Genomic DNA, 22432 nt, shown 5'->3' with positions numbered 1-22432 from the left:
GCAGAATAGTCTAGCACTGACCCTGCCTATAGGTACAAATTACCGAGGAAACTCAACTTCCTTTTTAAAGTCCTCGATCTGCACAAAAGTGCAGGAAACAAATTTCAAAATCCTCTCTCGGTAGTACTGTACCCCGTTCGATCGATGCTGGCATTGTCAGGAGGAGCGTGGGATGCTGCTGCATGTCTTTTGGTCCTATCCCAACCATTGGGTGTTTTTAGAAAGAGGTCAGGAAAATTTCCAAAAATTTACCGATTATAAGGTTCCTGAGGACCCGGCCTTCTTTTTATTATATGTGTCCAAAATCCCAGCCAGAGTTTACAAGAAATCTATACTATGTCATCTCTTTAACGCTGCCAAATCTTGCATCCCTCTAACATGGAAGCAGACGTGGCCCCGTCACTTGGGCAGTGGCTAAGGAAGGTAGAGGAGTTGAACCGGTTGGAGGATCTGGTGTTGATGGCACAGCAAAAACTATAGGTGTACACGAAAACCTGGACTCTAAGGAACATGTTTATCTACTGGTGTAACTGTTCGCTTATCACTTTAAACCTTTGTTCAGTACTTACTGCCAGGTGGAACCTTTCTGCCTTCCTCTTGTTTCCCTGGCGAGTGTTTAATCGGCAGAACCACCAGAACCACTCCTTCTTCCTGCTTTAGAGGGAAGGCCTTTCTTGTGACTCAGATTTCACATTTAGATGCATGTCAGCAGCACCTCATGGAAGATGATTGCTATGGAGGATTTCTAAGGTTTAAGGTTGCACCCCTTGGCAAGCGGAGCGAGGTATCCAGTAAAAGTGCATTATATATAAAGTATATATGTTGTTAGACATAAATTGTGTCCATGCTGTTAGTTTAAAATATACTATAGATAACCCAAATCATTTTACATGTAGTCATGTTTCCTTAGATGTTAATGTCATTTAGATATGTGTGCAGACAACTGTAATCCACCTTGTAATTTCACATTTGTAATTAACCTTGTAACCCCCTTTTTGGTGATCACTGTAAACAAATGTATTGTATGTCATTTACAGTTTTCACGGTGCTACGGTACTCATGGTTTACGGTGCTCAAGGTGTTAATGAGATTAACGTTGGTGGTGTTCAACCCTCCTGCACACCTTTGATGCAAAAGAATAAAAGTACTGCACCCGTCAGAAGCTCTCCTCTTGTTATTTACTCGATGCCAAAGGGGCCGCTACAACTGGTAAGGCTCTCTTGGATGTGGGATCCAATAGTTGATGGAGATAACACACTCCGTCCTCTGTAGCTAACTGACTCTCCAAATCCCCCTCCCCCTTTTCTTCTCTTTCTCTCCTCATTCGCTCTTTCCCTCCTTATTCGCTCTTTACCTCTTTAGTCCTTCTCTTCCTTCTTTACTTGCTTACCGCTCCGATGGAAAAAAATTGTTAGCTTTCTAACATGTATGGGTTCACTGACTAAATATGGTAATGTCCAAATTGGGTTGGTGACATCACACAGGAGACCCTGACCGTTTGTTTAAATTCTTTGGTGGGGTGGGGACCGAGAGCTGTTATTTGACAGGAGTGACATGATTAGACATTTCGGGGTGATGTATTTTTTTCGTTTAGTGAGTCAGTGGGAGTTGTTCATCATGATAGATGAGGATTTGCATTGCGGACGATGGAAAAGCTCCCCATCCTCAGGCCCCCACCCAGAGTTGGCAGAAAGTCCCTTGTCCTCATTAACATGGATTCAAGGTGGTTTGTCAGGCAGCTCCCCCCTGGCAAGTTACTCTTCCCATGTTGAAAGCATGTGGCCTTGTATGGATCAGGATTGGGGGGGGGGGTAATAACTCACCCTCTGTTACCTAGGCTGCAAGGCTGCATGCTTGGATAAGGTTCTGGTATGTGCAGCACCCTCCCTCCTAGGTAGGTGCTAGTGAGAGAGTATAGTTTATGGCTAGGTCTGCCTATCAGAGCAGAAGACAAATCTATATTGTTTTCTGCCTACCAGAGAGCAGGATCTGTGGATTAGGTCTGCTCATGGTGCTCAGTGTGTGATTCATCTGGTCTAGGAAATGTTTCACACTGTTTCAATAGGGAGGCATATTGGACAGTGGAGGAAACCTGATAAATGGGTACACAGGCTTTGATAAAGTCCCGGTGATTGGCACAGACAGGCTGTCTCGGTGCATTCTGGGGTGTGGTATAAAAGCCAGAAGCACATGTGCTGGGGGGTCTTTGGCTGGTGAGCAGAGTCCCGGAGGGAGGGTGGCGGCTGTCTCCTCTTCTACAGCAGTGGCACGTGGTCGCAGGCGGTCAGCCTAGGGACCAGAAGGAAGGAGCTGAAACCAGAGGTCCAGGAGAGCTGACTGGAGGGGGTGAGACACTGGAGACCCTCGAAAAACAGTATGGTGAGTACAGGGGATCGTGCAGTGGCGGCCGGTGTGTTGGAGTTCAATGGGCTTTTTTTTTTTTTTTTGCATCACCTGATTAGAGCCAGAGGCTCTAATAGGCTTCAGCAAAGGGTGGACCCGGGGCGCAGAGCAGTGCGCCCCGAGCCCACCCATTGTGTGACAATAGCGAATGGAAATTCGCTATTGTCACAGGGATCCTCCTCCTGGCCAATCAGGAAGCGGGTCTGATACGCGTTTCCTGATTGGCTGAAAGGCAAACCCCATGCCATTGGCTGGGGAGGAGGCGGGAGCTGGGAGGACTGAGGACTCGAGGAGACGCAACCACGCCAGAGAAGCCGCGAGCCGCCGCTGCCGGGGAGGGAGGTGAGCTGCAGAGAGGACTGGCCGGGCTGGGACTGCAGGCAAAGCGGAGCAGGGAGAGGGGGTTCCAAGGTGTTCCGAGCTCAAGTCACAGTCCACTGCTGCATCAGGAAGGTAGGAGATTTTTTTTTATTGCAAAGCATCTTCAGTCATGTTACACCTATAGTGATGATTATGATGATGGGGATCGTTGTAGGTGGTGGGTGGGGGGGCACCCTTCATTTCTCCAAGGGCAGATGAGCAGCATTATGGCAGAAGATGTAGGATCGGGTGTGTGTGTCTGTGTGATGGAGGAGATCAGTGCTGTCTGTGCCCTGTATAGAGGAGTGGAGGAGCTCTCACATTCATCAGCTGTGACCAGCATTTTAATGCGCACCTTGTGACCATGGCTCCCATGTCAGCTCTGCTCCTTCCTATGGCATAGAAAATAAAAAGGTTTGCTTATTGAGATCACCTCCCTAATAATGATCATGGCATCAGTTCTAGGGCTGGATGATCATTTCATAAGCCTCAGATGGCTCCAGGCATCACTTGACAGCTGTCAAATTGACATAATTGGAATCTTTTTTTTTTTTTTTTAATATATATCTATGTGAATACTTACTAGTCAAATGTCATGTGTTGCCCCTACTCCGCCATTGCACACCTATGCAGATCAGTCCTCCATACCAGACCAGTTTAAATAGCAATGCCTGTGATTTATTCCTGGGACGGTAAGTGCACTGGTCTCGCGCGAGGGGACGCATGCTTACGCTGGTCACTCTGCATTGAAAGGGGGCATGCTGGCATCTCTGCATTGAAAGGGGGCACAATGGTATCTCTGCATTGAAAGGGGGCACGATGGCATCTCTGCATTGAAAGGGGGCACGATGGTCTCTGTGCATTGAAAGGGGGCACGCTGGTCTCTGTGCATTGAAAGGGGGCACGCTGGTCTCTGTGCATTGAAAGGGGGCACGCTGGTCTCTGTGCATTGAAAGGGGGCACGCTGGTCTCTGTGCATTGAAAGGGGGCACACTGGTATCTCTGCATTGAAAAGGGGCATGCTGGCATCTCTGCATTGAAAGGGGGCACGATGATCTCTGCTTTGAAGGGGGCACGCTGATCTCTCTGCATTGAAAGGGGGCACGCTATACCTTAATTACTGAAGGCCCCTTTCACACTTTTGTAACCTCAAAGTCACGCAATTTTTTACCGCGTTTTTTGCCACAAAGCAATGCCTATTACATTTTTCTGTTTGCGCCCCCCCCCCCCCAAAAAAAATATTTTGAGCACCAGCCGCCACTGGGATCGTGTCTACGGGCCTGACCTGAGGGGGACCACCCTGTTGTGGGACAGTCAGAGGACAGGTGTCAGTTGGTGGAAAGAAAGAGGATACTAGTTGGGTATCCTGAAGATAGTTGTTAAATCAAGTCATCTATACAGAGACTTAACCTAAATTTCACCTAGTGGCAAGGTGAATCTGCAGCCTGGCTGCATTATCAGCAATAAGTCTTCATCCATTGTGAATACAGTAATCCCCCGCTCCATCGCGGTTCAGTTTTTGCGGTCCCGGTAATTCACGTTTTTTTTTTGTAATGTTATTTTACTATATAAATCATTAAAAATGAAATATTTTTGTGTTTTCCATAGCTCTTGCTCTGTCTCTCAGTATCTTTTATGTGTTTAAATGAGTTTCTATTGTTTTAAAAGTGTGTTTAAAGACCTTAAAATGCTTTTACACGTACAGTGACAGTAAAAAAACATGCCTACAATGCATTTTAATAGGGTTTTTCTATTTCGCGGAATTTCACTTTTCGCGGCTGGGTCCGGAACGTAACCCCCGCAATGGAGGGGGGTTTACTGTAGTTCAATTTTGGAGTATCCTACTCTTCCCTTCTCCCATCCCTAATTTAAATAAAACATAAAAAACAACTACATACCCCTAGACTGTTCACTGACTGAGCCAATGACTAAAGTGTTAAATTGTGCATGCTGCAGTTGCTAACGGTAACCCAGGGGGATCCGAAGGTAAAGAATTCAGCAGTTCTCAAGGGGGCAGTGCTACATATGGATTTTTAAGGGATCCCAAACTTTTTTGTTTTATTTGCATAGGGTTCCCAATTAAAATCAATACCAGAACTGATCGTTTGGTATGAATTTATGAAGGAACCCAATGCCTTTTTCTTTTCACTATCCCGCTATTTTGTGTAGCACCCTCCTAGATAGGTGCTAGGCAGTAAGAATAGTTTGCTCTGCCTGCTTAACAGGGGAGTAGCAGGTAAATCATAGCCTGCTCCCATCTGCTTATCAGGGGTGCCTGATCAGTAGCTAGGCCTGTTACATGTGCTCAGGGTGTGATTCATTTGGACTAAGGGAGTGTCCCCACTGTATCAAATAGGGGAGCCTGTCAGGCTTTTATGACTATTCCAGTGGGTTGGCACAAACAGTGGTGCATCCTGGGATATGTTATAAAAGCCAAGAGCACATGTGACAGGGTGTCTTTGGACGGAAAGCCAGGTCCCAGGAGGAGGGTGATGGCTGTCTCTCCTCCTGTCTGTTGTGGAAGGTGGTCACAGGCGGTTGGCCTAGTGAGCCAAGAGTGTGGTGCTGAGCCAGGAGGTCCAGGAAGCTGACAAGTGGAGTTGGAGGCAGAACAACCTTGGGAAAAACAGTGTCCGTGAGTACCGGGAAGCTTGCCAGGGGTCTGCCCAGGAAAGGGGACCGCTCCAGTGGAGAGTCAGTGGACAGGTGTCAGTGCACACAGCAAGTGAGAAAGGGGGTGCCAAGTTAGAATCCTGAAGAGTAACTCAAAAAGGATCAGATTATCTATCTTCACTTCTGTGACATGGTGAAGCAGCGGCCTTGCCGCACACTACAGCTAGTTGTCCTTAAGATTGTGAATAGTTCATAGTTGGAGTATCCCACTCATCCCTTCTCCCATCCCAGTTTTAAATAAAATACAAAAAATCCCCTGGATTGATTATTGACTGAGCCAAGGACTTTCAATGCTATTTGTCTGCTATCCGTTGCTAAGAGTAACCCAGGGGAAAACAGAAAGTGCAATTCTCAGTAGTCCTCTAGGGGGCAGTGCTACATTTGTTTACATTGACCTGTCTGCCAGGAATGGGCTAGGTAGGGATACAGCACTGGTTGCAGTTTTTCAGTCTGGAGAGGGTTCCGATAGCGATAGCCTGCTACAACATGTTTTAGTACAAGCAAAGTTAATGTTCTGCTCTATACATGCTCCAGGCACAGTAAGGGGTGTCAGGAGATGTTGTGGTTTTGATTCTGTATTATTGCCTAGCAGAGGTTATCCACACCTCTTCATCACAAGAGATACATACCGCAGTCCTTCTCATCTGAGCCATCCGCACAGTCTTGGTCATGATCGCACTTCCATATCAGGGGAATACATCGATTTCTTCTCCCACCACAGCTGAACTCGGTAGATCTGCAAGCCTTGAATTCTGAGAAGAGACCAACAGTATATAAGAAGGTGACCAATGATTATGCTTAATTAAATGTCTTAATGGAAATAACAGAAGTGCAGTGCTTGTAATTGTTGTTCCTGAGCCCAACATGTGCAGGCATGTTGGAATCAGATGCCACAATAATCCAGTTTGTATGGAGTCTGTATTTAATTTCGGTGTTAATGTGGCTTTGCTTCGGGTTCTCTAGATCCTTTTAACCACTTGATCTCTGGGAGGTTTTACCCCCTTCATAACCAGAGCATTTTTTTTCTATTAGGCTCTGCACTACTTTAACTGGTAATTGCTTGGTCATGCAACACTGTACTGTTATAATATAAACTGTAAAGTTTATATTATTTTTGTTCACACAAATAGAGCTTTCTTTTGGTGGTATTATATAAACAATAAAAGACCAAAAATTTAAAAAAGAAATCTTACCGGAAGTAGTTAATGGAGTCTGGGGCATCGGGAGTTCGGGGACGGGGGGGGGGGGGGGGTGCTGGGCGGGGTCCTGCTAAATTTTCTTTCTATTACCTTCTTTCTTTCTTCTCTCTTGCTATTCCTTCTTTCTTATTCCTATCTCTTTAGCCTTACGGGCATGTACCGTTCGCTCAGTTACACCTTCCAATGTTTTTACCCTATGGGCAGTTATATGGGCGGCACTGGGGTCAGATTGTGGCAGTGGGCTGAATGACCTATATTGTTTTTTGTGTCTTTTTTTTTTTCTCTATCTGCTGCATTGGGTGATTCGTGACCCCGATGCCGGTCCTGCTTGGGTATTGCCAGGTACCCGGTTACACTGCGTATCCATATGTCAATTTTTCACGATGTATGGCATATGCTATGCAAAGACTGCCTATACTACCAGAACTTTCTTCTTCAACATTCATGCATTGTAATTGTACTAGGATACTTGAAGCTGTTATGTTCATGTTGACGGTACTCTTTTCTGTACCTTTGAAATTTCTGTTTGTCAATCTCTCATGAAAACCTTTAATAAAAATTATTGTTAAAAAAAAAAAAAAAATTTTAAAAAGAAAACGATATTTTCTAATTTCTGTTATAAAACATATTCAATAAAATAAAATGTCTTCATAAATTTAGGCCATAATTCTTGCTAAATTATTCTGCTTCATTCATGTCTTTGGTCAAAAAGAAAAAAAAACAATAAGTGTATATTAATTGTTTTGTGTGAAAGTTATAGCATCTACAAACTATGGGATGTAGCACCCTCCTAGGTAGGTGCTAGGAAAAAGCATATGGGTGGCCATGTCTGCATATCAGGAGGGCCTGATCATTTAAGTAGACTGTCACATGCTTCCAGGTGTGACCTGTTGTGCCTAGGGAGTATCCCCACTGTTTCCAATGAGGGCTCTTATTGGACAGTGGAGGAAACCAAGCCAATAGCACACCAGGGCTTATGGCTATCTCAGTGGGCAGAGTTTGCTGCAATGCACCCTGGGATGAGTTATAAGTCTGAGGGGAGCATGTGACAGGGAGACTTTGGTGGGAAGCAGAGTCCCAGGAGGAGGGTGACGGCTGTCTCTCCTCCTGTCAGCTTTAGTGAAAGTGTCCTGGGCAGTCGGCCTAGAGGATGAAGGTTGAGCTGGGCTGCAGAGAGGGATCCAGAGTGCTGTGGACTAAGTGGAGCTGCTGGGCAGAAGTTTTGGGGAAAAACAGAGTCGTGAGTACTCGAAACCGCCCAGGGGTCTGCCCATGAGAGGGGACCACTCCAGAAGGTCAGAGGGATCTGGGAGCCAGCTAACCTGTGGAGAAGGCTTAGAGAAAGGAGGTGCCAGTGTCTAAGCCCTGAAGATAAGTGAGGGAAAGAGGGTGCCGGTGTGGGCCCTGAAGTGTTTAGCAGCACAGCAGTAGTACAAGTAGCTACCTCAGCAAGGAGTGCTTAAGGGAGCTCAAAGAGGATTTCTTTATGTAAGAAAGCAGTCCAAAGTCAGTTTGGAGTCAACAGGCAGCAAGCCAGCGTTAACTAATGTCAACCGGCGTTGACCGGCATCTAGCCAGCGTCAAGTCACCGCCAATCTCCATTTTTCAGTTGTCACTAGCAAATTGTGCATAGTTGAGCCAAAGGAGTATCCCACTCATCCCCTTCTCCCATCCAAGTTCTGAATAAATACAAAAAACCCAAAGATACTGGACTGGTCATTGTCTCAGTGCTCACACTTGGAGAAACATGCACCCGGGGACCCATATCCAGCAAAACGGCTGGGAATCCTGCTACATTTGGGGGCTTATCCGGGATTTCACCCTGGGTTACCAGGCTGGTTGCTAAAGGCAACGGCTGCAACAGAAAGTCAAAATCTCTATTTTTGTGCCCGGGACTTTACTCCAAAACCCTAGACAAGTGTGAGGTCAGCTCTGCTGGAGACAGGGAGAGTGGGATGAAGATTGATGTGCACATGGAATGTAGCCTGTGGCAACGGAAATGTTCCAGGCAATACTGCAAATTGGTGGGAACCTTCCACTTCAGTTATGAGATGTACTCTGCTATCAAGTATTGGAGAGCAGGGAAGAGATGTATGTCAGTGAATAAAAGCTGCAGCTGCTTAACAGAGAAAGGTCCAGGAGTGGACAAAGAAAATGGCGGCCAGTGGCACGAGGAGCAAGGTGCCAGGGGCCAGGTGTGTGTGCAGGCTATATGGACTGATGTTGACCGTGCTTATGACAGTGGGACATTTGTTCTATACAGCAATTGCAGTAAACTGTGAAGATTGCAGTCGGCCATGCCGGAAAGGGGCAGTGGGACTATCTTCGGATACAGTATGGTGGGCCTTACTTGAACATGTGTCGGGGAGAGGACTGTTGACCGTGCATGTGACAGCGGGACAATTCTCTTGCCTGGCAAAGAGGGACAGCTGGCTCCAGGAGAGGGAGGTGCAGCTGGGGCCCTGTTGCAAGTAAGAAGAGTGGATGCATGTCTGGTGAGGGACATGGTCCGCTTTGCAACAACTTCCCTGCGGGCTAGAGAGAGAGAGCATGGCATGGGAGGAGTTGTTGCACCGCGAGGGAAAGCGCGATCCAGAAGGCACTGCCTAGCAGGAGGAGCCACCGCCAAACAAGGAGTATGGGTGGAGACATCGGTCGCGCCCAGCCAATCAGGAGTGACTAGGGGAGCCCATATAATACTCACCCCTTCGGGTGTGGCTGAGAGGGAGACACGTGTGAGGAGAAGCACCATGGAGTAGTTTGGAGAAGAAAAGTGCGCAGCCATGATCACTTCACCCACTGGCGGAGAACCTGCTGCGCAGATCCTGGAGCAGACCGGGAAGCCGAGCCCCACTTTCGTGTGGGACACAGGCATACGGATGTTGCCTGAAGGAAGACTGGCGCTGTGCACAGGAGGAGGTCAGGAGTACCTTGGCACGGTATGTCCTTAGCATGAGAGAGTCACTATGAAGGTGCAAGCGTGAAGTCAGTATGGGCATTGCGGCTACCTGCTGCTGCGGGCAGAGAAGAGTGAAGGTCGGCCCAGACAGATGTGTGTGGCTTGGGTGTCAGGGCTCACTCGGGAAATGACAGGCACGCAGTCCAGGTTCCTCCGCGTAGGCGGGAGGGGCTTGATCAGAGTGCTGATGAGGTTGGAGACCATGCAGACTGACAGTGGTTCAGCTTTGTCGGTACAGGGGACTCAGTCACTGGGAAGAGGGTGCATGCTAGCTCAGCAGGCCGGGAGGTGGCCAGAGGATGCACCGGAATCCACCGCAGCAGAAAGAAGGTCTGCCCCTGTTCCTATATCTCAGCAAAAATGGCCAGCGGCCATCAAGGCCTCACCGACCAGTCGGAGTAGTGAGGAAGAAGCTGGGGTCATTAATGTGGGGTCTCCCTCCTTTCAGTATAAGTACGGATCCGTTGAGGAAGGGATTGATGATTGGAGATCCGAGGATGAAACGGAATGGGATTGGGGTTCTGAAGCTGGGAGCAGCTCACCAGGCCCTATAACCAGTAATGTGCCTGATAAAAAGACTCAGGAGTCCATTGAAAGAGGGGAGCTGGCAGAAAAGTTGGGGTTTTGTGAGGCCTACACTAAAAGGGTCCTAGACTTCAACCCACCTACAAATAATAATAGATAAAAATTCAGCGCAACTGTATAAAATAATATAATAGAAAGCTGCTATGCACTAAAGGATCAATAAACCAAAAGTCCCAATAACAAATATATAACAAAAAGTGCAGCGCTATCAAATATGGATTATGAAGAAGATATCGAGGAGAGCAGTCCACAGGTGAAAATTATGGTGAAGCATGCACAAGATATAAACATTCAGTGCTCTTCAATGTGCTGGTAATCCTCCACCCAGTCTCATTAGCCTCTCACCTCACACTTAGCCCCTGTGTCACCAGACGGGCTAGTAAGACAAACTTTCTCCAAGGATATCACCAATATAGATCAAATCAGTATTCCTCTTCATCAGAAGATAAGGATCACAGGTAACAGATCACAGGTCCATAAAGCGGGTCACAGGTCCATAGGAAAACAAAGGTCCGGACATAGTGCATTACCGCAATAAATTACTTTATTGAACATAGCATAAAATCATAAAAATTACCTTGTAAAGCACTATACAAGTGCATGTGATGAGCAGATTGTATTACACACAGCGGTCTCGACCGCAATGGATGGCGGGTGACGTCACCGACCCCTCCCCCTTCACACGCGTTACGTCCCACTGCACGGGACTTCCTCAGCTATGGAAGTCCCGTGCAGTGGGACGTAACGCGTGTGAAGGGGGAGGGGCCGGTGACGTCACCCGCCATCCATTGCGGTCGAGACCGCTGTGTGTAATACAATCTGCTCATCACATGCACTTGTATAGTGCTTTACAAGGTAATTTTTATGATTTTATGCTATGTTCAATAAAGTAATTTATTGCGGTAATGCACTATGTCCGGACCTTTGTTTTCCTATGGACCTGTGACCCGCTTTATGGACCTGTGATCTGTTACCTGTGAGCCTTATCTTCTGATGAAGAGGAATACTGATTTGATCTATATTGGTGATATCCTTGGAGAAAGTTTGTCTTACTAGCCCGTCTGGTGACACAGGGTCTAAGTGTGAGGTGAGAGCCACCTACAAACTATGCCCAAGCTCGGGACCAAAATTAAGCCTATAGCTCCCTGATCAAAAGAGGGGAGACCCCCTTTTCATTGCCTGGGAGAGGTAACAGGAAGACCCTCCCCAGGCTCTCAAGAATGCAGCGATGGATGCAACGCAAGGTAGCTATGGAGTATGGCTACGATTATCCATACGCTCCTAGGGGGGTCATGTTGAACATAGAGGCCAAAAGAAACTGCTGGTTTGATGAGGCCATTTGGGATTTTCGCTTTGTCCCTAAACCTTTTCAGGATTCACCCAGCACTGACCTTAAAGAGAAAATTGACCCAGTAAAGACTCAGTGGCTGTATGGACGGTCCATATACATCGACCAGGTGGAAGTTCATAGCCCGGACGGGTCGGGCCAGGCTTGGTCCATCCCAGTGCGGGACAGCCAGGGAGCCCTTGTCAGGGTCCCTCACCCAGAGTATTATATTTGAAAAGAATTAAAAAAATAAAATAAATTGAAAGAGAAAAGAAAGGGTAATGCTGAAGTTCACAGTTATGGTTGCTGTTCAAGCATGGTTGGAAAAATTGTTGTTCTACAGACCCCTTGGGCCATCTGGCCAGGGTCCTAAAGAGGAACTTCAACTTCACAAGATCCCTTGGGCCAACGGGCCAAGATCTCATGGATTACAAATGCTGTTTTGAAAGACCACAGAAATTTCAGTTAGAAGGAAAGAAGTGGGTGGCTGTCGCAGTAATGGGCGGTGCAACCAGGAAGTCTGGTGGGGGTGTTCTGAAAGACCCCTTATGTTTCCCTGACTCAGCAGGACTGCAGGCCACTCAGGCTCCAGTGGTTTGCCCTGTTTCCAAAAAGGAGAAGTACTGTGAGAGGCTGCAGGAAGATGCTGCAGTGGACTTCTTCAGGACTCTGCATAGGTAGTCAGTTATAGGGCATAAATTCCCCCAGGAGGAGGGGGAAGAATTGGACCGGGCGTGTCAAGCACTGAATAGCAGGAGAGTCAGGGAATGGAGTGAGAAGGCTGCCCCTGCGGGGAGGGTCTTCTCATTCAACTGTTCAGGTAGTTAGTTCTATAATGGTTGTATATGAAATGTGACTAACTTTTCATTTCTCTACAGGTGGGCTCACGGTAGAGGTAGACAGTCAGGATGTGTATAGTTGTTTAATCCTCACCAAGCAGATTTTTGTTTGGTGGGGGGTGCATCCTTTCATGCACCTTAAATAATTTGTATATGTGTGTACAGTACAAAGATGTCTATATATTTTTTCACATAAATTATTTGTACATCCGTTTCTTCCCTTTTCAAGTTTGTAGGATTTTTTGTAGGAGGCGGCTGCCTCAGAGCTAATGGGGGGGGGGGGTGGATGTAGCACCCTCCTAGGTAGGTGCTAGGAAAAAGCAGGAAAAAGCATATAGGTGGCCCTGTCTGCATATCAGGGGGGCCTGATCATTTAATTAGGCTGTCACAAGCTTCCAGGTGTGACCTGTTGTGCCTGGGGAGTCTCCCCACTGTTTCCAATGAGGGCTCTTATTGGACAGTGGAGGAAACCTAGCCAATAGCACACCAGGGTTTAAAGGAATTATTTGCAAACAGGACCCTAATAATTGCTTATAAAGCACTTGATATCTAACTCGACATTCAACCCATTCGGATGGAGTGCATTAGTCTGGTAGATCCAGTAGGTCTCCCTCTTGGATAGTTCTCTCACCAAGTTAGAGCCCCTCCATACTGGGTCTCCTTTTTCAATGCCCCAGAAACCCCATGCCCCTTTTTCATATGCCGCTGGATTGAAGAAGAGACACGTTCTTTTATATCGGTGGATGATTATTTCGTATTATGTGAATATTTACATTTGATCCCCCAGCAGTGGTGGTGACTATCATACTCCCTTGTTAGTTTCCGGTGTCACCGCCGGCCAGGGAGGAGAGCACCGCCCATATGGGAGGATGATAAAAGGAGGTGACCGTGCCGCGTGCCCACGTCCTCAGTTGAAGTCCTTGATGACGAAACGCGTCAGGGCGTGAGCACGCGGTCACCTAGACAACCTGGAGCGTCTGACGTCACGCACAGGAACCCAGAAATCCGTGAACTGGTACCGAGCCGCAGACGGTACGAGCAACTTAAGTGGCGGTAGATCGTGCAGCCGCGAGGGTGTCTTGACATACAAAAAGCTGCGAATACATGCAAAAATGTGAGTTCGTTTTTTACGGATACTTTTATGCAATAAAGCCTATTTTTAAACGGTTTACACTATGAGTTCCCCCTTATGATTTTATGGTGCCATTGGTGTTGAGAGACATCTGGAGGAGTGCTGGCGGCCCGTGACAAGAGGTCATTGGTTGGAGTATATGAGAGCGGACCGGTGTGGGGAGCCTTGCTGGAGTAATTCCAAAACAGCGCCATATACAAGATTTAAGGGTTCGTGTTTACTACATGGGGGGCTCACAGAGGTGCGGTGGAGGTGTACACCATCCTGTATTTATCTGAACACTGAAGAGGATTTCACCGCATTTACTGAGGACTAGTATATTGAACTTTATTATGCGAATTGGCTAGTTTTTGGTCATTCTTAGGACTTTAGACATTTGGTCCTGATGTGCTGCTATACATATTACCTTCTAGTCTTTATCTATACACCTTTTCTAATATTAATCATTTGTATAGCAGCTGCTGTAGATCTATTAGTGAGATACCACTTTTCTGGTAGTATACAACACTAATTTTTCGTTCTTTGTCCCAAAAGCGCTGAGTGAGTAAGTTATAGGTTCCCTTTGGCTCTCTTTACTTGCTCCCTTTCTTTTGAGATTTATGTTTAACTCAGCTGCTATGGATGCCATCCTGTTTTTAAAAAACAAGCAACTGGATGTGAAAAATATTTTTTCAGATGAAAATGAAAAATGAAATGAAAAAGTAATTTAAAGGGCTGCAATATTTTTTGGTATTGGTGTGCAGTGCACTATATGGGGGGGGGAGGGGGGTTATCCATGGTATAATATACTTTGTAGAAAGCATATTATAGTGGATTAGTATTGTGCACTGTGCAGCATTGTGACAGGTGTGGTGACTGAGCGTTGCTTCAGCAATACTACAAACAGTGACAAAAGCACTTTAAATGTATTATAACTGGTGTGATAGACCAGTGCCCCCCCCAATACCACATAGTGAAGTGGGGTGTTATCTGAGTATACTTTCATAAGTGTATTTGTGTCCTTCAACAATATTGCCTCTTTTGCTGCGTTAACTCTGCTACACACAGTGCCAAACTCACTGGCCAATTTTTTGAACAACTGGTGTGATAGACCAGTGGCCCCCAATACCACATATTGAAGTGGGGTGTTATCTGAGTATACTTTTACAAGTGTATTTGTGTCCTGCAACAATATTGCCTCTTTTGCTGCGTTAACTCTGATACACACAGTGCCAAACTCCCTGGCCAATTTTTTGAACAACTGGTGTGATAGACCAGTGGCCCCCCAATACCACATATTGAAGTGGGGTGTTATCTGAGTATACTTTTACAAGTGTATTTGTGTCCTGCAACAATATTGCCTCTTTTGCTGCGTTAACTCTGATACACACAGTTCCAAACTCACTGGCCAATTTTTTGAACAACTGGTGTGATAGACCAGTGGCCCCCCAATACCACATATTGAAGTAGAAAGGAAATTGGTGTCACCACAGGATGACGCTGTGGACACTGGGGTAATTCTGTGCTGCGTCCTAATTTATTCACATATAGAGGGGATAGAACTAAATGGACTTTGTTAGCACCATAACAGGATAATTAAGTCATAAAAAATTGTATTTTTATTTTGAAAATGTTAAAAGCAATATATATATATATATATATGTACAAAACAAACGTAAGACAAAAAGCAAAACAAGACTAAAGACAAAATCCTAAAAACACGCGTAGGTGCTGATATAATAATCAATGTAACCATAGCCCCTATAACCACCTCATTGGAGAAAATATGCCATCTAAAACCTAGTAGAAGACAAAAAAACGGACAACCCGTGGTTGTTATCAATAAACTTAATTGGCAAATAGTACGGTTCCAACGATGATGGTGGTTTTAAGGGCTCAATATTCAGTAGCAGTATTTTCTTTCACAAACATTCTCTACATGTTTCGCGCCAGGTGCGCTTCTTCAGGAGAAAATCGTTATATGAAGACTGTAGTTGTTCAAAATGAGAATATTGATAGCAGAGTGCAATAACACTGTTTTTCCTTGTATAATATCAGCGTTTGTGGCTACATGACAGATAGTGAGCAGAGGTACAGAAAATCCAGCACCACTACCAACATATTGAAGTAGGGTGTTATCTGAGTATACTTTCATAAGTGTATTTGTGTCCTGTAACAATATTGCCTCTTTTGCTGTGTTAACTCTGCTACACGCAGTGACAACAGTTACTGGCCAATTATTTGTAGAAATGGTGTGATAAAACTGTGGCCCCCCAATATCACATATTGAAGTGGGGTGTTATTTACCAGTATACTTTTCTAAGATTGTATTTTAGTCCTGCAACAATGTGGCCTCTTTTGCTGTGTTAACTGTGCTACACACAGTGACAACAGTTACTGGCCAATTATCTGTAGAACTTGTGTGATAAAACGGTGCCCCCCCCCCCCCCCCCAATATCACATATTGAAGTGGGGTGTTATTTAACAGTATACTTTTCTAAGATTGTATTTTAGTCCTGCAAAAATTTGGCCTCTTTTGCTGTGTTAACTTTGCTACACACAATGACAACAGTTACTGTCCAATTATTTGTAGAACTGGCGTGATAAACCTGTGGCCCCCCAATACCACAGATTGAAGCGGGGTGTTATATACCTTTTTCCAGATATACTGCGATTCTCTAGAGACTTTTGTCACAGGGTAATTTAAAAACATGACAGGCAGAGGAAGAGGCAGACACTTACGCAGGGGTGGTAGGGGTAGGGCAGGAGCAGTAGGCCGGAGCCAAAGTGTGAAGTTTCAGAAGGCACGTTCGATTACATCAAAGGACGCACCAGACTTGGTTAAGTGGCTCACTCAGCCTTCCTCTTCTGCACCCTCCTCATCCTCTCTATCTGCACCCTCTTCACTCTCTGCTGTGTGCACCCCCAAAGACACCACCACAAACACCACCACCACATACCCTTCCGCTTGAGTCACTGGAATTATTTTCCGGTCCATCACAAGACATTTGCGATGCGCAGCCATTGTTGGCATCAGATCAGGAAGAGGAGGTAGCAACAGCCGCCACTCAGCAGTCTGACGACAGTACCCAGATCAGTCCAAGGAGGTTGGTCCCCGCTGTGGCTGCCTACTCCGAGATCTCGATTTTTAGTGGTGGGGAAGGTGACGTGGATGATGACGTGTCTATGGACGTCACGTGGGTGCCCACAAGAGAGGAAGAGGAGGGGAGTTCAGAGGGAGAGACGGACCGGCAGATAGGGAGGAGAGGCAGGCAGAACTTGCATTGCACAAGAGGTACAAAGCAGACTGCAAATGTATCAGGAGTGAGCAATCAACCATGTACAGTCACATCTGGAGCTCCCAGAACGCCGCCACATGGCTCCGCAGTGTGGGCTTTTTAATGTGTCCGTTGCTGACAACAGTGTTGCCATCTGCAGCCTTTGCAGTCAATGCATAAGTCGCGGTAAGCCCAACACTCACCTAGGGACAACCACCTTAAGAAGGCACCTGAACTCCCATCACCGAGCCCAGTGGGAGCAACACCGTCAGAACCCACAAAGCCACACTCCAGGCTCTCACCGTCCAGCCTCTTCTCCTTCTCCTCACAATTGTCCTCCACTCCACCCTCCATTATGCCGTCGTCACGTTGTTTTGGAAAAAGGCAGGCTTCTGTGGCCCAAATGTTGGAGCGGAAAAAAATGATGACGCCGGATAACCCTCTTGCCCAACATTTGACTGCTGGCTTGCTGGAACTGATAGCCCGCCAACTACTGCCATATCAACTGGTGGACTCGGAGGCCTTTCGTAAATTTGTGGCCATTGGAACACCACAATGGAAGGTCCCAGGCAGGAAATACTTCTCCCAGAAGGGCATTCCCGAGCTGTATGGCCATGTTCAGCGGCAAGTGAATATATCTCTGGCACACAGTGTTGGTGCCAAGATACATCTGACCACAGACACATGGTCTAGCAAACACGGGCAGGGAAGGTATATCACTTTTACTGCCCACTGGGTGAACCTTCTGATGGCCGTCAAGCATGTAACCCGTGGCACCCGTGTAGATTTGGTTGTACCGCCACGGATTGCATGCAGGCCTGCCTCTTCTTCTCCTCCTCCTCCTCCTCCATCCTCCCTCTCCTCCTCGGCTGACTCCTCCTTTTCCGCTGCTACCGTCTCTTCTGCTGCGCCGCCCAAGATCCCCAGAACCTATTCCACATGCCAGGTGAGACGTTGCCATGCTGTGCTGCATCTGTTGTGCCTGGAAGCCAAGAGCCACACTGGTCCTGCACTCCTTTCCGCTTTGCGTTCACAGGCGGATCAGTGGCTGACACCGCTCAATTTGACAGTTGGTAAAGTGGTGTGCGACAACGGTGCCAATCTGCTACGCGCGCTGAAACAGGGCAAAATAATACACGTGCCATGCATGGCACACGTCCTGAACTTGGTCGTGCAGCGATTCGTTGCCAAATACCCTGGGGTCCAGGATGTCTTGCGGCAGGCCAGGAAAATCTCGGGCCATTTCAGAAGATCTTACACAGCCATGGCTCGCCAGGCATCTTATTTGTGACTGCCCGACGCGATGAAACTCAACGTTGCATATGCTTGATAGGCTGCTCCAGCAGAAACGTGCAGTTAACGACTACCTGTACGAAATCTGTGGCAGGACAGGTTCTGGGGAGCTTGGGTTTTTTTCACCTCGCCAGTGGCTGCTCATGCGCGACGCATGCAGACTTCTGTGGCCATTCAATGAGATCACCAAACTGGTCAGTCACGGCCAGGGCGCCATCAGTGACATCATACCTTACACCTTCTTTCTGGAGCGTGCATTGCATTGTGTCATTGATCAAGCCATCGAGGAGCAGGAAGATGAGTAAGTCGCAATGTTGGATGAATTCCCAGGGGGTGCAACTCCATCTGAGACAAGTCAACAACAGGAGTCTGAAGAGGAGTCAGAGGAGGATGGTTCCGGGGCAGATGAGGAGGAGCAGGAAGAGCATGCTTTAAACCTTTCTGGGATCCCTGGTGTTATCCATGGATGGCAGGAGGAGAACGAGGACGACATTATCCTGGATGATGAGCTGGAGCCAGGTAACTACACCGCTTCCAGTTTAGTGCGAATGGGGGCCTTCATGTGCCAATGTTTTAAGGGGGACCCCGTATAAAAGCATAAAGGGCAAGGATCAGTACTGGGTGGCAACGTACTTAGACCCCCAGTACAAACAAAAAATGGCGGAAATGTTACCACCATCACAGAGGGCGGTCATAATGCAGCACTTCCAGGCCTTGCTGCGAGAAATTCTGCATTCTGCTTCTGCGTGCGCTGGCAGAGGAATTTCCAGTCACAGAGAAACAGTTGCGGGTAACAATCCAACAGCGCCTGCAAGAAGAGGGCGGTTTGAAGATGTCTTGGTCACTTCAGATATGAGATCCTTCTTTCAGCCGACCCATCGACAGCTGTACTCCGGATCCAGCATCAGGGAACGCCTAGACCGATAGGTGTCCGACTACATCGGGTTAACGGCCGATGTGGACGCTCTGAGCAGTGATGAACCCCTGGACTACTGGGTGGGCAGGCTTGACCTCTGGCCAGAGCTTGTACAATTTGCAATGGAACTGTTGGCTTGCCCCCCGTCCAGTGTCCGGTCCGAAATGATGTTCAGCACAGCAGGGGGGATCGTGACCGATAAGCGCACTCGCCTAGCTCATGACAGTGTAGACTACCTCACATTTGTAAAAATGAATGAGGCATGGATCTCTGAGGAAATCAACACGTGACCAGTAGACCATGTTTCATTTAAATTCCTCATGACAGGCCACAAATATCCGCCAGACCGCCATCCACCCACAACAATTCCTGGTCCTTGTCTTCGCTAAATACAGCGGCATAAAAGGCATTTCATGTCCATTGAATGCCTAATTTTTGGGGCCTTTCATGGCCGATAATTATTTTTTCTGTCAATGCCTAATGTACATCCAGCCACAGAATATTACGTTCTTAGCTGTCAGGTAAACCCATGTGGTCTAATTTTTAGGGCCTATACTGGCCGACACTTTCTTCTGTATCCTGTGAATGCCTAATGTACCTCCAGCCACCAAATCCTAAGTTCTTAGCTGTCAGGTAAACCCATGTGGGCTAATTTGTGGGCCCTATACTGGCCGACACTTACTTCTTTATCCTGTGAATGCCTAATGTACCGCCAGCCACCAAATACTACGTTCTTAGCTGTCAGGTAAACGCATGTGGGCTAATTTTTGGGGCCTATACTGGCTGACACTTACTTCTTTATCCTGTGAATGCCTAATGTACCTCCAGCCACCAAATAATACGTTCTTAGCTGTCAGGTAAACCCATGTGGGCTAATTTTTGGGGCCTTTACTGGCCGACGCTTCCTTCTGTATCCTGTGAATGCCTAATGTACCTCCAGCCACCAAATACTATGTTCTTTGCTGTCAGGTAAACCCATGTGGTCTAATTTTTGGGGCTTATACTGGTCGACACTTTCTTTTGTATCCTGTGAATGCCTAATGTACCTCCAACCACCAAATACTACGTTCTCAGCTGTCAGGTAAACGCATGTGGGCTAATTTTTGGGGCCTATACTGGCAGACACTTACTTCTGTATCCTGTGAATGCCTAATGTACCTCCAGCCACCAAATACTACGTTCTTAGCTGTCAGGTAAACCCATTTGGTCTAATTTTTGGGGCCTATACTGGCCGACGCTTCCTTCTGTATCCTGTGAATGCCTAATGTACCTCCAGCCACCAAATACTACATTCTTAGCTGTCAGGTAAACCCATGTGGGCTAATTTTTGGGCCCTATACTGGCCGACGCTTCCTTCTGTATCCTGTGAATGCCTAATGTACCTCCAGCCACCAAATACTACATTCTTAGCTGTCAGGTAAACCCATGTGGGCTAATTTTTGGGGCCTATACTGGCCGACACCTACTTCTTTATCCTGTGAATGCCTAATGTACCTCCAGCCACCAAATACTACATTCTTAGCTGTCAGGTAAACCCATGTGGGCTAATTTTTGGGGCCTATACTGGCTGACATTTACTTCTTTAGCCTGCGAATGCCTAATGTACCTCCAGCCACCAAATACTACATTTTTAGCTGTCAGGTAAACCCATGTGGGCTATATTTTGGGGCCTATACTGGCTGACGCTTACTTCTTTAGCCTGTGAATGCCTAATGTACCTCCAGCCACCAAATACTATGTTCTTAGCTGTCAGGTCAACCCATGTGGGCTAATTTTTGGGGCCTATACTGGCCGCCGACACTTACTTCTTCATCCTCTGAATGCCTAATGTACCTCCAGCCACCAAATACTATGTTCTTTGCTGTCAGGTAAACCCATGTGGTCTAATTTTTGGGGCTTATACTGGTCGACACTTTCTTCTGTATCCTGTGAATGCCTAATGTACCTCCAACCACCAAATACTACGTTCTCAGCTGTCAGGTAAACGCATGTGGGCTAATTTTTGGGGCCTATACTGGCAGACACTTACTTCTGTATCCTGTGAATGCCTAATGTACCTCCAGCCACCAAATACTACGTTCTTAGCTGACAGGTAAACCCATGTGGTCTAATTTTTGGGGCCTATACTGGCCGACACTTACTTCTGTATCCTGTGAATGCCTAATATACCTCCAGCCACCAAATACTACGTTCTTAGCTGTCAGGTAAACCCATGTGGGCTAATTTTTGGGACCTATACTGGCTGACACTTACTTCTGTATCCTGTGAATGCCTAATGTACCTACAGCCAACAAATACTACGTTCTTAGCTGTCAGGTAAACACATGTGGGCTCATTTTTGGGGACTAAAATGGCTGACACTTTAAACAAGCAAGTGTCAGCCATTTTAGGCCCCAAAAATGAGCCCACATGTGTTTACCTGTGAATGCCTAATTTTTCAGACTGGAATTGAAAATCAATGGGTATGTAAAGGTTCCGCCAAATTGTGGAATGGATGCGGACCCATTTTACAGATGTGTGAATGGACCCTATATGTATTTGACATGTATTTACCGGCTGCTGTCAGTTCTGTCTGATTTATGAAAAAAAAAAATAAGAATTTTTAGGGCAACTTTTCTAATTGCAATACTTCTGTTATGACATTGTCCATGTGCTGGGACTATTTGTGCACAGCTAGTAAGTCTTTTGTGGCTGTAAATATGACCTAAAGGTTTTTAAAGTTCGCCTCCCATTAAAGTCAGTGGGGCCTGCCGCAAACTTGCAGTTTGCGGACTTTTGAGAAAATTTGCGGATGACGTTCACGAACCGCCCCGGCCGATGTTCGTCCATCACTAATCTTTATTCAAATAAAAAAAATTGCACTTCCATTTGTAGGTGCACCATCTCTGGTGCACATAGGTGGCTTGCTATGTACAATTGGGGTATATGCTCCTCTTCAGGTAACTTAAACTTTCACAGATACTCAGCCCTGTCGTCCCCAGTGGCTGGCTGTCTGCTTCCTGAGCAGTGCGTGATGATGTCACAGGCTCCGCCCGACGTGTTTTGTCACTAATCACGTGACTTTTTCAAAAGGTGAGGGTCCAGGGTCATCACTACTATATTTATAGATCATAAGAGCCAATTTAAACACACAGCGGTGGCCATTTTGTGGTAGCCTGCTGCGACCATTTTGCTGGTGATCATCCTTTCACATTTCAGTATAGAACCTGGCTAAAGATTGGTGGCCATTTTATTGTGGATCAGTGACTGACTATAGGAGGATATTTTCAATTCGCTAATAATGATTTTAGTGTATTTTTTGTGAAAATATTGTCTTGATATATTCGGGGGAGCCCTGCCAGGTAGGCTGTATGGGGCCCTGTGATTTCTAACAGCAGCCTTGACTCCAATCAACCCCCAAGCTCTCAGCCCCAGTCAGTGGTGGCGAGGGAGTCCATTCTCTCTTCAGTCCTTGGCTTGTCACATGACTTGCTTTAGCATCCCATGAGG

At 46.7% G+C, this 22432-nt stretch overlaps 1 protein-coding gene across 1 annotated transcript in view; it reads right to left on the bottom strand.

Annotated features, from left to right (window-relative positions):
• LDLR (low density lipoprotein receptor) overlaps positions 1-22432 on the bottom strand; it is a 234743-nt gene that overhangs the window by 169721 nt on the left and 42590 nt on the right. Inside the window, exon 4 of the mRNA XM_082257269.1 lies at positions 6066-6188. Coding sequence (XP_082113395.1) covers positions 6066-6188 — 123 coding nt within the window. The remainder of the gene's footprint in view (positions 1-6065; positions 6189-22432) is intronic.

This window comes from Pelophylax lessonae (genome assembly GCF_965119305.1).
Source record: "Pelophylax lessonae genome assembly, chromosome: 4".
Taxonomy (NCBI): domain Eukaryota; kingdom Metazoa; phylum Chordata; class Amphibia; order Anura; family Ranidae; genus Pelophylax; species Pelophylax lessonae.
This window is presented reverse-complemented; position numbering and strand designations above follow the sequence as displayed.